Source organism: Mauremys mutica, chromosome 2, assembly GCF_020497125.1.
Source record: "Mauremys mutica isolate MM-2020 ecotype Southern chromosome 2, ASM2049712v1, whole genome shotgun sequence".
In the NCBI taxonomy this organism is placed as follows: domain Eukaryota; kingdom Metazoa; phylum Chordata; order Testudines; family Geoemydidae; genus Mauremys; species Mauremys mutica.
Window position 1 is genome coordinate 115,132,921 of NC_059073.1, and position 15,798 is coordinate 115,148,718.

Consider the following 15,798-nt stretch of genomic DNA (forward strand, 5'->3'; position numbering starts at 1 on the left):
ATCAGTATACCAAATTCATGGTCCATTTTGGTTAATTTCATGGTCATAGGATTTTAAAATCGTTAATTTCTTGATTTCAGCTACTTAAATCTGAAATGTCACAGTATTGTAATTGTAGGGATCCTGACCCAAAAAGGCGTGTGTGTGTGTGGGGGGGGGGGAGGGTGTCGCAAGGTTATTGTAGCGGGGATTGCGGTACAGCTACCCTTTTGTGCTGCTGCTGCTGCTGGTGGCGGCACTGCCATCAGAGCTGGGCAGCCAGAGTGTGGCAGCTGCTGGCTGGGATCCCAGCTCTGAAGGCAGAGTCACCACCAGCAGCAGCATGGAAGAAAGGATGGCATGGTATGGTATTGCCACCCTCTGCGCTGCTGCCTTCAGAGCTGGGCCCTTGGTCAGCAGCCGCCACTCTCTGGCCACCCAGCTCTGAAGACGTCAGCACAGAAGGAAGGATGGCATGGTATGGTATTGCCACCCTTACTTTTGTGCTGCTATTGGCTGGGTGCCAGGCCAGCAACCACTGCTCTCTGACCGCCTAGCTCTGCAGGCAGCGCAGAAGTAAGGTTGGCAATACTGTGACCCCCTTAAAATAACCTTGTGACCCCCCCCACTTCTTTTTGGGTCAGGACCCCCAATTTGAGAAACGCTGGTCTCCTCCATGAAATCTGTATAATATAGGGTAAAAGCGCACAAAAGACCAGATTTCTCGGAGGGAAACCAGATTTCCCAGTCTGTGAGGTGTTTCTCATGACCGTGAATTTGGGTAGGGCCCTACTTATGTTTCAGGGCTTGTCAGATGCAGAGAAAGTCCTTCTGGGAACAGCGAACTTCCCTACTCATTTGCTACTGCACTTTCTTCTATGCCTCATGAAATATCCACATCTTCTGCCTCAGTATCAGTATGAATTTTACTTCTGTGTGTGTTTCACTTTTTAGCATTACCAGGCAGACAGCCAGTGCTTCAGAAACCATTGTCTGCATTCTGGTGGCCCAGCGGTGGACAGTGATAATACAGCTAGCCTCTGAGAAGAACAGGCTGAGAGGGCAGGAGCTCGGGAAGAAGCAGAAGTATTTTTTCCCTGGCCACAGGATAGTTTGTCCACAGCTACTCAGTGGAGGGTCTGGAAACAAACCTCACAACAGGGGTAGTGGGTAAAGTCCCAGACTCAGCCTGCCATTATCTGAGCTGTTGTCTAACAGAGTGGTGAGAAGGTCCTTCTGATACGGGCCTTGCATAGCACAGCACAGGAGCACAACAGCCAACGCTGGGGGCAACATGCTTCACAAACGAAAACCAAATAGGCCACATGGCAGTTTCTTACCAAGACAAGCCTGTATCACAAAGGCTCAGGAAAGTAATATCTAGCACTGCCAGCTCTATTAAACTTTCACAAGCCTCATTGATCCCTAAACGTAAAAAACAGGCTCAGGGCAAAACTTTCCAAAGCTCTTAAAAGTCACAGTTTCAAAAGCGACGTAGGCACTTACAAGTCTAAATCTCATTGAAAGTCAGTGAGATGTAGGAATTTAAACAATGGGATGTCGGCTCCTAAGTCAGTTAGGGCTTGTCTTCACTGCAGAGTTAACCTGAGAATAACTTGAGTGTTGGCTGACCCAAGAAGGGATACCGGCTAGAATCAGCCCCACTTGTCACTGCTAACACAATTAGTTTGTGTAGCTCGAGTGTTATTTCACTGTGTGTCTGGCTCTCACTTGAGCTAGATTAACTCGAGAGGAGTTAACTCTGCAGTGAAGCCATATCCTTATTTAGACTCTTTTTGAAAAGTTTACCCCATTGTCTAGGCACAATCATAATACACAGATAGCTGAGCTAACTAAGCAATAAGCCACAACAACGTGTTCATTACTGAGCTGCTGGAGTGGACTCCTAAGGCAAGAGTACCTTCAATGAGTCAAGAAATAATAAATAAATAATAATAATATACTATTACTTTACACATACAGTCTATTGGTATACAGAACCTTTCATCCAAGGATCTCAAAGTATTTTACAATGGTGGGTAAATATTACCTCTGTTTTAGAGAAAGGGAAACTAAGGGCTTTTCTACACACAGCTGAAGCACCGATTTAACTGAACTGGTGCTGGAACCAATGTCGCTCAATCCGGGCAAATCCCTACTGCGGGTATTCTTAAAACTTTCAGTTACCAACTGAATTAAGTTAAGCCAATTTAAGGCACTCGAACTGATCTAAAAGTGTCCACACCAGGAGTTTATTTAAAACGAGGCAGTTAAACTGGTGTTCAAAGTGGGCATAGACCAGCCGTACAGCACAGAGAAGCGATTTGACTTGTCCACGATCACAGAGCAAATTGGAGGCAGAGCTAGGATTAGAAACCGGGTCTCCTGATTCCCAGTCTGAGGCGCTAATCAGCAGAGGTGAAATTCTGGCCCCATTGAAGTCAACTGCAAAACTCTCACTGACTTCAGTGGAACCAGGATTTCTCACTAAAAATCCACCAATTCAATACATGCTGAGCATGATTGTCTCCTATTATAATAGGGCCCTTTAATTTCAAATGACAGATTTCCAGTAATACTTTTAAAATAAAATTTTCTGGAGGAAGGAATTTCATGCTATAGCAGAAGGATAAGAAGACAGCAGGGGACAGATCCCAAGCACCTTTTCTATACTATTTGGAATATATGCATTGCTAAATTGTTTCTCTTTTTCTTAGTTTTTTTTAAGTTCCCTGCATAGATCCTCCCTCTAACCAGTCCCCAATCAGACTGATTTATTGTTCCACACAGAATCTAAGGAGCTGATCCTGTCAACAGTTTACTCATGGGAACAGTGCCATTGAGTAAATCTTTGAAGGATCAGGCTGTTAATTGGGAGAGGTAAACAGCTTCTAACAGGGTTCAGAATAGAACAAATTGGCTGAAAGGCTACAAATAAGTGTCTGAAAGGGCAGAAATGAGGCTTCTTAACAACTGCACTATTTTTCCTTGTTTCCTTCAGCCCAGTTACCAAGCTTTAGAGACAACTGGGTAGGGTGAAACCTTTACCAAGTGAAAGCTGGTCATTAGCAATTGTCCTTGTCTGAAGCCAGAAAGCGATTTCTTTATTTAAAATATGGCTAAAATTGATGAAGTCCTTTTAAAACTAGAGAGGTTACAAAACTGTTGCTTTGTGTGTTTTGTTTTAAGTGGTCAGGAGATCCCCTCTTTCTCTCTAGCCTCTTTGTGTGAGAAGAACTGGAATTTTCAGGCCTGACGTCAGTGCCAGTCTGACATTTTAACTGAAATTGTGTCAGACCCATCAGATCCAATCTCCTTGCCTTTTTACAGGGAATTCATGCTCATTGAAGGTGCCAACCTGGCATCCTTAAAAGCTGAAGTCCTCTCTTCATCACAGATGCAGTCACCATGCAAGTTTCCTCACAAACTAATGTGCCTCACTCATGCCTTGGAAGGACCCTCTGCATGGGTGAGCATCAGTTCAGTCTTCATTCTTATCCAGCACACAAAACTGCAGGGTGCTGTGTTCCTCACCCAAACTGCTTCCTGCTCTTGACTCCTATTTAAGTCAATGGTAGTTGAGGGCATGTTGCATCTCACAGGAAGTACCCAACACCTTCCAGCAGTAGGCCCTCAGCTCCTCTTTTGAGACAACCATTTTTACTAGTGCCATCTGTGGCAGTGGATTTTGTGCTATGAGTACCTGTGCTTTTGGAATTCAATCAGCAAGACTATCTTATTCATTCCATCGTAGTGGGGCTAGGAAATGGTCAGGTGATCTTTGCATGAGCAAAGACTGGCTGAGTAAATACATTTTGCCTCATTTTGTTTCCCACCCATGGAATTGATACTGACACAATTGCATTTGATACAAGAACACAGTGATGTCAAATGTGACAAGTGCATCAAGGAAATTTCAGCTCTAGCCACAGAGGAAAACCTACCTACTTTGAAAAACACCATGTGCTCATTTACTGTATTGTGAATTGGGCTAATAAAAATAGTTCCACTTGTTTGGGATAAGATCTTTGGACTTAATTTTCTTGTTTCACATCATCCATCCATCTGTCCATCTAGCTATGTTCTTAGATATATATTTAAATTGCATCACTGAACTATTGAAGGGGGAGTGAACAATGCTGTCTTATAATGCTGAACCATACTGGAATCTGATGGTCCTTAGTTTGGATTTTTAATATTTGATGTTTTCATTACATAATATTTCAATAATTTACTCATCATGTAGGTGCTTCAGCAAAGGCGTGGGGTGGCTTATAAATACAATTATTATGTAACAATTTCCCCTCCCAGTATTTAGGAAATTTTCATTTACCAAGACATGTAGAGTTCTATGGCAGATCTCTGTTTATATCTATGTTTTATTTAGGTGCCAAAATGTAGTTTTAGATTTAGGGTAATGGTTTCAAATACACTTAGTCACTTAGGAGCTAAGGCTTTGGCTACACTTACACTTCAAAGCGCTGCCGCGGCAGCGCTTTGAAGCGCTAAGTGTAGTCAAAGCGCCAGTGCTGGGAGAAATCTCTCCCAGCGCTGTCCGTACTCCACCTCCCTGTGGGGAATAACGGACAGCGCTGGGAGCCGCGCTCCCAGCGCTGGGGCTTTGACCACACTGGCGCTTTGCAGCGCCGCAATTTGCAGCGCTGGAGAGGGTGTGTTTTCACACCCTGCTGCAGCGCTGCAAATTTGTAAGTGTAGCCAAGCCCTAAGCCCCATTTTAAAAGAAAAGCCCTAAATGACTCATGAGGCTGAGTCTCAATGAGACTTAGGTTCCTAAGTGACTTGGACATGTTTGAAAATTTTACTTGTAACAGCCCATCTTTAGAAACCTAGGTTTTAAAATGTTGGCCATTAAGTTTATGGTTCAGACAATGCTGCCAAAGCTGCAGCCTGCCCTTCCCCCCCCCCCCCCCGTCTTTCCCTGCACCAGTACCAGTGTGGTGGTTACTGGTTATGCTCCAGTGCCAGGTGATGTGCGGTACCAGATGGCTCATGCTGACTGGGAATTCTGGGGTGACAACATGAGCTCTTTGGAGAATCTGGTTCTGGACACATCGCCTCTTTTTCCAATAGTTTCCCCCAGGAGAATGACTCTCTCCACCCGACATGGCACAGAAGTTTAGAGAATATAGTAGGAGATGACACACTCATAAGTGAATGATAGCCCCATATCTGCTTAAATTGGCTCTGATAGCTAATCTAATCTTATCTCTATATCTATAGCTACCTGTCTATTGATGTGCCATATTTACAGAAAACCAACTACTGCAGTGCCAGCACATTTTATTCCCTAACTACACCACTGAAACATGTTAGAAATTTGATTTCATGGTATTTAATCAATTAATTTTACTAATTTCTAAAGAGCTAATCACCCATTACATGCCTCTAGGATTCTGTTCAATGTAGAAATAAAAAACCCAACAACAACAAATATACAATTTTTAACAATGGGATTCTACCTAAAGACACACTAAGGAATTTAAACATGATATTGTAGACTATTTTTTCTTGTAGCTTTTTTTTAATACTCTAGTTCCATGCTTCTGAAAGGAAGCAGTATACATCACCCACGCAAGAGTGTCAGTGAAAATTGTATTCCCGCTGTTCTCTGCTTTCTGACTAGTTATCTTCAAATAAACAGCTTTATCTTTTTCATATTTAAAACCATTTTGATTTGATTAAAAAATAACTGCCATACTTTTTCAATATCTGATTTGTTCATTAGAATAATTGTTATTTCAGATTCAACCTTCCTCTCCTTGAAATCAGTGGTAAAACTCATACGGACTGGAACAGGATCAGGCTGTCTGGGTAGATTTTTGTGGCTTTAAAATATCAACAACTACTTTAGGGATGTTGCAACTCCCCATAGGTTTGTTTGTTGAAAGGAAAAATACAGATTAGAGTTTAGAAACTGTGGGCTAAATCCTGAAGTCTTTATTGGATTTCAATGGGAGGTTTGCCTGTGTGAAAACTTTGGAAGACGACCCTCAGTTTGAATTTTCTTCCCAGACTGTTTGTATTGGTTATCTTACTGAATGTGATTTTCCACAGTCATTCCCACCCAAACATAGCTCCTATATATATTATTACTTATTTGTGATATAGCTACAGACTTGTATTTGGTGCTTTATAAAAGACACAGAGCAGCTAACAAGTTGAATTCTGAATGGTACAAATACTTACGTTTCAGAATGTTCCTCTGCTCCAGTTCCTCAGCAGTGGGCCTCTGGCTCAGTCGCCTGCGAAAAAAATCCAGGATCAGTTTTTGGACCATATCACATCCTCCTTAGTTCAATGTGTATAAGAGCGACTTTGCGGCGCAAAAGGCAGAGAGTGAGACAATGCCATTGCTCCATTATGTATACAGTATGTCCACACTGTGCGTGGTATTATGGACTATACTTTGCTCTTCTATTTCCAACCCACAAAAACCAAAATGTCTTGTGTCATGTTAGACATGACCCTCCCACTCCCACCCCAGGCTAATCTGCTAAAAGTTAGGCTGTGCAGATTTCTTCACTTAATTTCCTTCCTTTCATGCCTGTTTCCTGACTTTCACAAGTATGAAAAGTTTAGTTCTAGCTCCCTCCCCTCTGCTGTGTGAGAGCCTCCCGACTGTACCCAACTTGTCCAAACAGAGTTTGAACACAAAGCCAGTCCACAGTAACTAGGAGGCCTGGTTAGGCTTTGCAGACTGTGGAACAATAGCAGCTCTTCTTCTCCTCCTCCTCCTCCATTCTCACTCCCCTCTTGGACAGCTTTATTAAATGTACTAATTACAAATGAACATGAATTGAAATCACTTGGCAGTCAACCTGTACGTAATACAGTCACAACAAATAAGATCTAATTACAAAAGGGGACTGCAAACAGAAACAATCACAGAACTCCGACTAGAAAGCAAGAGAGATTAGCAGAAAGGGGTATTAGAAAAACAAAGAAAAGCAGCAAGACGACCTCAGAAATTAACATTTGTTGAGCCTGCTCTTACACCCATTGAAGTCAATGGGAGTTTTGTCATTGCTTTCAATGGGAGCAGTAACAGAACATTAATCACCATCCAAAACATGAATTTGGGGCCTGATTCTGTGCTGAGTACCCTCCGCACACAATGCAGTCATTTACATCAGGGAAGTTGATGACGCTCATTTAAATAAATGGAAGCTGAGGCCGCCTGATGTGGTGTAGGATCAGGGCTACTGTCTGACAAAGTTTAGGAAATGATTTCAGGCTTCTCAGAACACACTGGCCCCAATCCGCAGCTGCAGCCAAAGAATGCACATCACATCACAGGAGGGAAGTGCAGCAGTTTCTTCAAATCATCTTTGCATTCCCCTGATCCTGGAGCTACTGTGTGCCAGTCTGGTACCCAGGCATAAATTAGAGCAGCCTGAGGACTGCTCTACGTTGTGCTCATTCCCTATGGCCTCAAGGAGTTGTTACAGCAGTTGGGATTCACAGCAATGCTGGGACTTCCTCTGGGAATACACCCTACACCAGATGCTTAGCAGGGAGTATAATCCCATGGCCAGATATGCTGGTTTTATGATTCATTTACATCACTCCAGCAGCAAAGAGTGACCTTAATGCAGTACAGAATTAGGACCATTAGCTTGGTCTCTTTGCTGTGGTTGACTGGACAATTACTTCATTGGAAAAGTGCTGAAAATGACAGAAACTCATCCTTAATTCAGAATGAATGAATGTTTGTAAAGCACTCTGAAGATGGAATGTGCTATTCAAACATTATTATTTATTATTATTATCCTTAAGATACAGTAACTGTTGCTAATGGGATGCTTAGATAGTTCACCTTATTGTTAGGAGGCCATTAAAAGCATTTTGTTACTAGCAGTGTATGGGAATCAAAGAATAAAAATCACACAGTTTAACTTGGCAATATGTAGCTCTAGTGACTGAGTTACAGAATGCTTCTTGTGCATCACATTGTGAGAGTTCTCAGAAAGATGCATCAGAGGAATGCTGAGGCCAGATTCCAGCCACTGAGCATGTGACCATTTCCACAGGGACAAACAGCACACAGTAAGAAAAAAGGACCAATCTGTGTGACTTTAAGAGAAAGATGTTACTATCAAGGGCCTTTTGCCCGCAGTAAAAAAACAAAATGGGATTAAAAAGGATCAGCTAAAAATCTCTTATTTTTCAGACATCAGAGTAAGTGAATGCTGGCCATTTCTGAACACAGGGCCAAATCCTGAGACTTCTGTTTTCATCTGAGTGAGGAATGAGTAAAAACTGATTTAAGCACATAAGCATTTAGCTCATAATGAAAAATGTACTCTCTAGGGCAAATCCTCAACTGGCATAAATCAATGGAGCTTCACTGAACCAATAGAGCTACACTGATTTATACCAGCTGACAGCCTGTCCCCTTGGCTTTATCCCCTGACAAGACCATAAGAAAAATCTAAATGGAGTCATGAGCACTATGCAACCTCTTCTGTAGTTTAGATTACCTTGTGACAGCTAGGATGAGCAAAGGCCTATCCTAAAACTATTGTATTTACAGTGTATTTAATGTAAGATTATATGTAAGCTCGAGCCAGCCCTTGAGAGTATAAAAACTTCAAAGATCGTTGTACTGAGATGGGCCCCACATGTCACCACACGTGTGTCACCACATGTAAAATCACCCCTCATCTTTTTTTTAATGTCTTAATGAATTTTGGGTTTAGCCATTACTTATTCAACATGTATGTCTCCTGTCCTCTAACAGTCTCAACAACTACTTATTCCCATTTAGCTACCGGTACATTCACAACCCCTTCCCATTCTTAGATTTCACATTAGCAAAGCACAGGAGTAATCTTTTAACTGATAGCATTTCCCTGGAAGTTCAGTGAAAACATGCTGTACCAGATGCATGCAATACTGGAAGTGTTTACTCTGATAAATCTGGTTCACTAAGCAGAAGTGCAACAGTTAAAGACACAGATGCCTTTTGCCTCTTGCAAAACTTTGAAATTATTATCATCATTTTAGAGATCAAAGGACAGTTTTGTGTCAGTTACACCAGCGTATTGGGAGTTAATTGCAATGACCTCAGTAGAGTTATGCTGGATTTGCACCAAAATGTCTTTCCTCTGTTGGACTTACATCCTCACTTAGGGCCAGGGAGTTGCACCCGTTTACACTTGTGCTGAATTTGGGCCAGGAAGTCATAATCCTTCTTTGTTGCATCATAACTATTTCCACAGCAAACAAATGTAATGTTGCAAAGAGGATTATTATTTCAAATGAGGAATTAGCAGCAGGAATTGATAATCTCTAAAGTAGCAAAGATTCTGTTTCCATACAAATATCCTTAAAAAAATATAACAACAAAAAAACCTGGGGGGGGGGGGAGAGGAGGAGGTGGGAACAAAACATGAGCACACAAAGAAAAAACATGCAGAGGGATATAAAAAACCAACATGGTATGTTAGCAGTATTGTCTCTAGATAATAATATTTTACATTAGCTTTTTACATTCTCCATGAATTTTCAAGGACTCAGCCCAGTGCTCACTGACATCCTTTCATAGATCACCTTCTAAAATACCCATGCACATACCACCACCTCCTCCTGCACACCCACCCCTCTTCACCAGTAGCATTCAGGCTGTATTTTGAAGGCTGAAGAAACTTCACCAAACTAGAAGCCTGCTTTATTATCCCAATCCAAGTGTAATGGTCTCTGGGGGACTACTAACCTTTTCATAAGGAATATTTCCTAATTAGAATGGATGTTAAACAAAGAAAGTGGAGGGGGGAGGCCTGACAACCTTTTCCTTTCTGCAAAATAGAACAGGAGATATAATCCTGGCCTAACTGGTCTAAAGCATCATTATCCCTTTACACTTTAAAATACTCTGATCTTTAAGCCCCACTGGGACCCTGTCATAAATTAAAACGCGACAAGGACATTTCAAAAGAGGAGACTAGTAAAAATGACAAATTGTTTTTGTTTGCTCTCTAAAGAAATGTAAAAAAAAGTTAAGTAAAAATTGTGTTTTGAGTTTTTCACTAGAATGAATAGATTATTTGGATGATGCTCAGAATCTGAAGCCGAATAGACGTATTACAGAATGTTCTGTATGCAAGAGCTAAAACGGGTGAGTTCATGGCAGTTTACTGGTCTACATTCCACAGGAGAGTCCTGGATTTCCCTCTAGAGTCCTGCAGATCTGTCCTACATGTAGTAGGGCTGCCAGCCATGAAATATTTTCCCTTGTAATTTGGAACTCTTGCTACAAGGGGATACTCTCTTGACTGCTGTGCAGGTAGGTACTGGGGACCTGGCTTCAAATTTGTCTTTGGGAGGTAACAAATGAAGTAAGTGTGGTAGTCTCAGCCTGGTCCCTAATGAGTGTCTGTTGACATTACCAAAAGAGCCCACTGTACAGCTGGCCCAGGACTAAGCTAGTAAATAGACTGCAAGCCAGTGTTAAAAAGCACTGTCAGAAATGGATGGGGAAACCATGCACAAAGCCTGTTCCACATTTATGCTTAACTTTATCCATTACTACAAAACCTGCTATTTCACATTCATCAGTCTTCCACAGACATGTCAAAAATTAAAGCACTTGTTCCCTTCCAGCCCAATCTTGAAGGGCTCACATTGACCGTGTAACCCTACAAAGCAGGAGTTAGTTTTACTTACATCATACTAGTTTCACACCGCACACTCCTTAAGGACCTCTCTTTAGATTTTTTTGAGGCAGGGTTTATTTGGATAGCAGGGTCCTGAATACTGAACTGGAACATTACTCAGTCATCCAAAGAACTACATACTGTCATACACACCGCATAGGAACAAAAGCCCAACAAACAACCCCTCCAACAACAAAAGCACTGGCATGATGATTTTGGCTGAGAGCTAATGCTAATGAGGTTGTAAATTGTTCTCAGTGCTCATGTTTATAATTATCTGATTAGTATTTAAAAGCAACTTTTAAGAAAAGAAGTATAATGCTAAATCCTTTATGCTGCTGGCTGGCTCCTGCAGTTTCATGCATGAAAATGCATATTTACATTTAATAATAACAATAATAGAGGATTTTCATTCTTGTTTATTTTAATATTGGCATTTAACATTTTAGGCCAGATTGTGGTTGATCTAGTGCAGATACACAAAGATGCGGGAAGGGACAGGACACATGGAACGCAAGTCAAAAGATCAAAGCTGACAAAGTAAATGGGACAATGTTAGGCAACTGGTGCGCTGACACCACTGTCTATCATGCTGACCAATATTGTCTCATTGTTTCCTTGTGCTTCCCATATTTGTCTATATCCGCCCGTTTGGTCTTAAACTGTAAACTCTTTTGGGATAGGGACCATCTTTTTTGTGTTTGTTCAGTGCCTAGCACAAGGGGGTCTGGTCCATTACTGGGATTCCTTAGGACTACTGCAATACAAATAAGTCATAATAAAGTGGAAGTGGAGAAACAGAAGAAGGGGAAACAAATGCATGCCATATCTTTTCAAAAGGCTTAGTAGTTACTCTGTTGTAGTTTCTAGAGACAAAGCCAGAACCTTCCATTGCTGTAGAGTCTCTTCTCTGCTCTCATATGACATTAAAAAAAAAATCAGGGCTCTGTCATGGCTTAAACAGTGTAAAAATATTAGTATAATCTCTTAAGTATTCTGAGAGAGAAGGTGAGGGGCTTTATGCTTCTTTGATGACCCCTGGATAATAATCTACCTGCTTTACACAGGTAAATTCGTCCCCTTGCACAAGGCCCTGCTAGCCACTATCCTGGTGGAGGAGGCCTGGAGAGGCTTGCCTTTGAACCAGTCGATGCTGCTCCTTAAAAAGCTGAGATATCATTGCTGAGTGTTGCACAATCCTGCTGATTGGTGGAGCACCTTGCCCTTTGTAGGCCAAGAGAGCAAGAAATCTAGAATCTCTCCAAATACTTTTATCACCAACAGCCCAATAAAGAATGCATGCAGCATGATTACTGAAACACCAGTGCACTACTCCAGCCCTCCAACCCCTACCATACTGGACTAGGATTTCCAAATTTTCAGGGCTAGTTTTCAATCCAGACAGTTGTCAGCAGGAAGAAATAAGCAGAGTGTGTCCACTTTTATTATTGTACAAAAGAAAACTTGTTGAAGATTTTGCTGACAGATTGAAGAATATAGGTATTTTTTGGATCACTGTTCCAAACCTACCCTAAACACATCCACTCTTAGGGTAAAAGTAACATCCTGAATGCTTATTCCTATGATATACAATTCATCAGTGGCATCACTGTCTACTAAATTCAGTGATTTCAGTTAAGAGTTGGGTTATCGAAAATGCTAGGTTACTAAATTAACTGGATGTGCCACATAGATATGTGGTTTCCCTGTAGTCTGCTATGTTGCAGATTATTAGAAATCTCAATTGTGAGCCCAATATTTGCAGCAAGTATTACAGCTATGGATTTAAAGGACACTGAGATCTGGTCTAGCACTCATTCTCTTCACTGTGGACCAAAGCATGTTTCTATTAATTAACATTATTAATGTGATTTATAATTCCACATATCAAGGTGCATAGCCTAGGGGGGTATATTTAATCTCCACATATGGTGTGAACTGTGCACATAAATCCCAGTCCAATGAGATGTGAGCATACCTCTTAGCCATGTTTCCTGTAAAATAAATAGTTGTGACTAGGCATGCAAATAAAACACCTCTCTCTTGACCTCAAAGTGACCCTTGAGGTTCTCCACAGTCTTTCAGGAAGAATGTGCTATATTTCTAGCTTGTATAGTTTTATCACACGTAATGGAAGATATAGTAGTTTTCTTGAAACTGATCTGACTATCCCAAAATCACTTAATTCCCTTAAATTGCAATGCGAAGGTCATGAAGCAATACTTACCACAGACCGAATACAGGCCAAATGTTTAAAAAGTTACCTTTAATTATTCACATACAACAACTTGCACATGAAATTATCACGTTTATACACACAAATAGGTGATCACGCATGCAAACTGGATTGTTACAAGTCCAAAAATCCAGCTTGTGCTCACGAACATGTTCATGCCTATTTAAAGGCTGGCTAAAGAATTGGCCTTGCATGTTGACTGCTTTATGGGAGTTACCACATATCAATTGTCAAGCAGGCCATAACATGTTGAGAAAAAAGGAGAAACTAAGAGAAGTTAAATTCTTTGACCAAAAAAAGCAATTTCTTCATTTTATAATCATCAGCCTAAAAAAATGAAATTTAATCCTGTCAGTCTGCTTCCTTTATCTACTTTCATTGCTTTCTGATTTGTTTCCTTTACAGAATTTACAAGGTCATCCAATCTGTACAACAATTGTTCTTGTGATTAACTCCCTACAATCAGCAGACACAAAACGAAAAGATTTATGATGAAATTTTTCAAGGTGGAAATTTATGACCTGGTTCTTAGTGGAGCTGCCCTATATTTGTCAGCATTCAGTATAACAAGAAAAAAAAGCTATTTTCTTGTTTTAGATCTAGGGCATTAAATTTGTAAACAGCCATTTCCTTGTTTTAGTTCCAGATTATGTCACAATTTTTTTTATTTAAATACATAATTCTTTAGCCAAATAAAAAATTGTCTGGATTCTTTGTGGTTCTCCTATTTATTGCAGTGACATAAAGACTAATTTTAATAGTGACATCTCCTTTTTTATTATTCCTACTGCAAGCTCACATTATATTCTACGTATCAGGAATGATTTCACCCAATGCTGAAATGCAGCTGTTTCTGGATGGAAACTGTTAGTTGTTTAACAAGTAACACCACCACCACACAACAATTTAGAGTGGGAAACAAAGGACACCACATCCCATTGAAATTGCAGAGGAAAGTTAAGTAGACAAAGTATATTAGTCTCTGCAGTGCTAAGAACATGTCTCAGGCCTGTATTTGGGCAAATGTATCTAGATTTGTATAAAAATGAACGGGGTGGGGATGGAATTGGCAACCCAGTTGTATTCACTAATTTGGTTTCCACAAGGAAAGGACTGGAGAAACATGCACCATAATGAGACTGTAGAGTGACTTGTACTGATTCTATCACTGCAGACAGCAGGGGTTCTGAGAGGTCAGAGGAATAATAGACTTGTTCAATGATTGGTAGCACCTCTGACTGAAATACAAATCTTTAATGCAACACAAACACTTTCCATTTAACGAGTGACCAGGCTGATGTCTTTCGGGAGATTTTGTCCTTAAATTCCACTTTCAAATCACAGTTGTCTATGATTAAGACAAGAGCATCCCTTTAGTCTCATCATTTAAAACAACAAAAATAAATAATCTTGACACATTTAGAAGTCAGGCTCTGACACAGTCATGTCTGCCAAAAGGACAGACTACAGTTAACTAGTATATATCTCCACTCATACACGTCTGCTCTCAAATACATGGCACAACATCCACTAGACTAGATTTGCTGAAACTGGCACAGGGAGGTATAAATTTCATCCTGAGGTGGGGGTTTCCCCATTTGGAGGGCAGAGGATGATGCACCTGCTACCAATTCTTCGAGTTCTACTTGGGGTGGGGAGCTTTAGTTTGCAGATAAGGGAACCTGATGAGGGGATGTGCTGAATCAGTGCATTCTGTGGCGACACTGGGTATGACCCCTTCCCTCTTCCTGGCCTGTTCCATATCCTTTCTGGTCTGAATTGACCCCTTAGGAGCCTAATATATTAAGAACTCTAACTCTTAAAAATATTGAACAAATTATTAATGTATTAATTCATACATGGTGTAAGGGGTTGGACCTCTGCTTTACCACTGAGTTATACCTCCTCCTTTTTGGGGAGGGATAGCTCAGTGGTTTGAGCATTGGCCTGCTAAACCCAGGGTTGTGACTTCAATCCTTGAGGGGGCCACTTAGGGATCTGGGGCAAAATCAGTACTTGGTCCTGCTAGTGAAGGCAGGGGGCTGGACTCAATGACCCTTCAGAGTCCCTTCCAGTTCTAGGAGATTGGTATATCTCCGTATATTATTAAGAGGGGAACCTCATTCCTGATATAGGGAACAATCCTATTTTTATTTGCATTACAGTGGCACCTACAGCCCCACCCTCCACCCCTGAGTTCATGGCCTCATTTTGCTTAGTACTGAAAATGCATAGTAAGACAGTCTCTGCCCCCAAAAGCTTAAAATCTACATGGACAAATCAGAATCCCATTTTACAGATAGGGAACCGAGGCACTGAGAGACTAAAGGTGGGATTCACAAAGGTATTTAGACACCTAACTGCCACTGATTTCAATGGGAATTAGGGGTCCCAGTACCTTGATGAAGACCTCAGTATGCCAAGGGCCAGATTTGTAAGGGTATTTAGGCATCTAAAGATGGAGACAGGCATCTAGAAGAATTTCCAAAAGCACCTCACCATTGAAATTTATGGGAGTTAGGCACCTAGATGCTTTTGAAATTCCCACTAGACACTTATCTGCATATTTAGACACCAAAATACCTTTATAAATCTAGCTCTAAATGACTTGCCCAAGGTCACACAGAAAGTCTGTGCCAGCCCCAGGAACTGAACCCTCATCTCCTGAGACCCAGTTCTGTTCTTTAATTGCAAAAGACCATCCTTCCTTTCAACCCAACCAAGCTCACACAGAGTTCAGGGAGGCAGGATTAGGCCTCAAAGGTGCAATAATTACTCAGCTCAGTTTGCCATTATCTTGCCTCTCACAATAACTCTCTGACAGCATCCCACCTGATGATAATAGCAGTAATAACCCAGGGGTGTCCAGAAAAATATGATTTCCTTCATCAAGCTCTGACAGGAAGA

At 41.1% G+C, this 15,798-nt stretch overlaps 1 protein-coding gene across 7 annotated transcripts in view; it reads right to left on the reverse strand.

Annotated features, from left to right (window-relative positions):
* Positions 1–15,798, reverse strand: part of PHACTR1 (phosphatase and actin regulator 1) — a 302,761-nt gene that overhangs the window by 26,882 nt on the left and 260,081 nt on the right. For all 7 annotated transcript variants that reach the window (XM_045006116.1, XM_045006117.1, XM_045006118.1 and 4 more), the window contains one exon: positions 6,187–6,242. In XM_045006116.1, the coding sequence (XP_044862051.1) occupies positions 6,187–6,242 (56 nt within the window). The remainder of the gene's footprint in view (positions 1–6,186; positions 6,243–15,798) is intronic.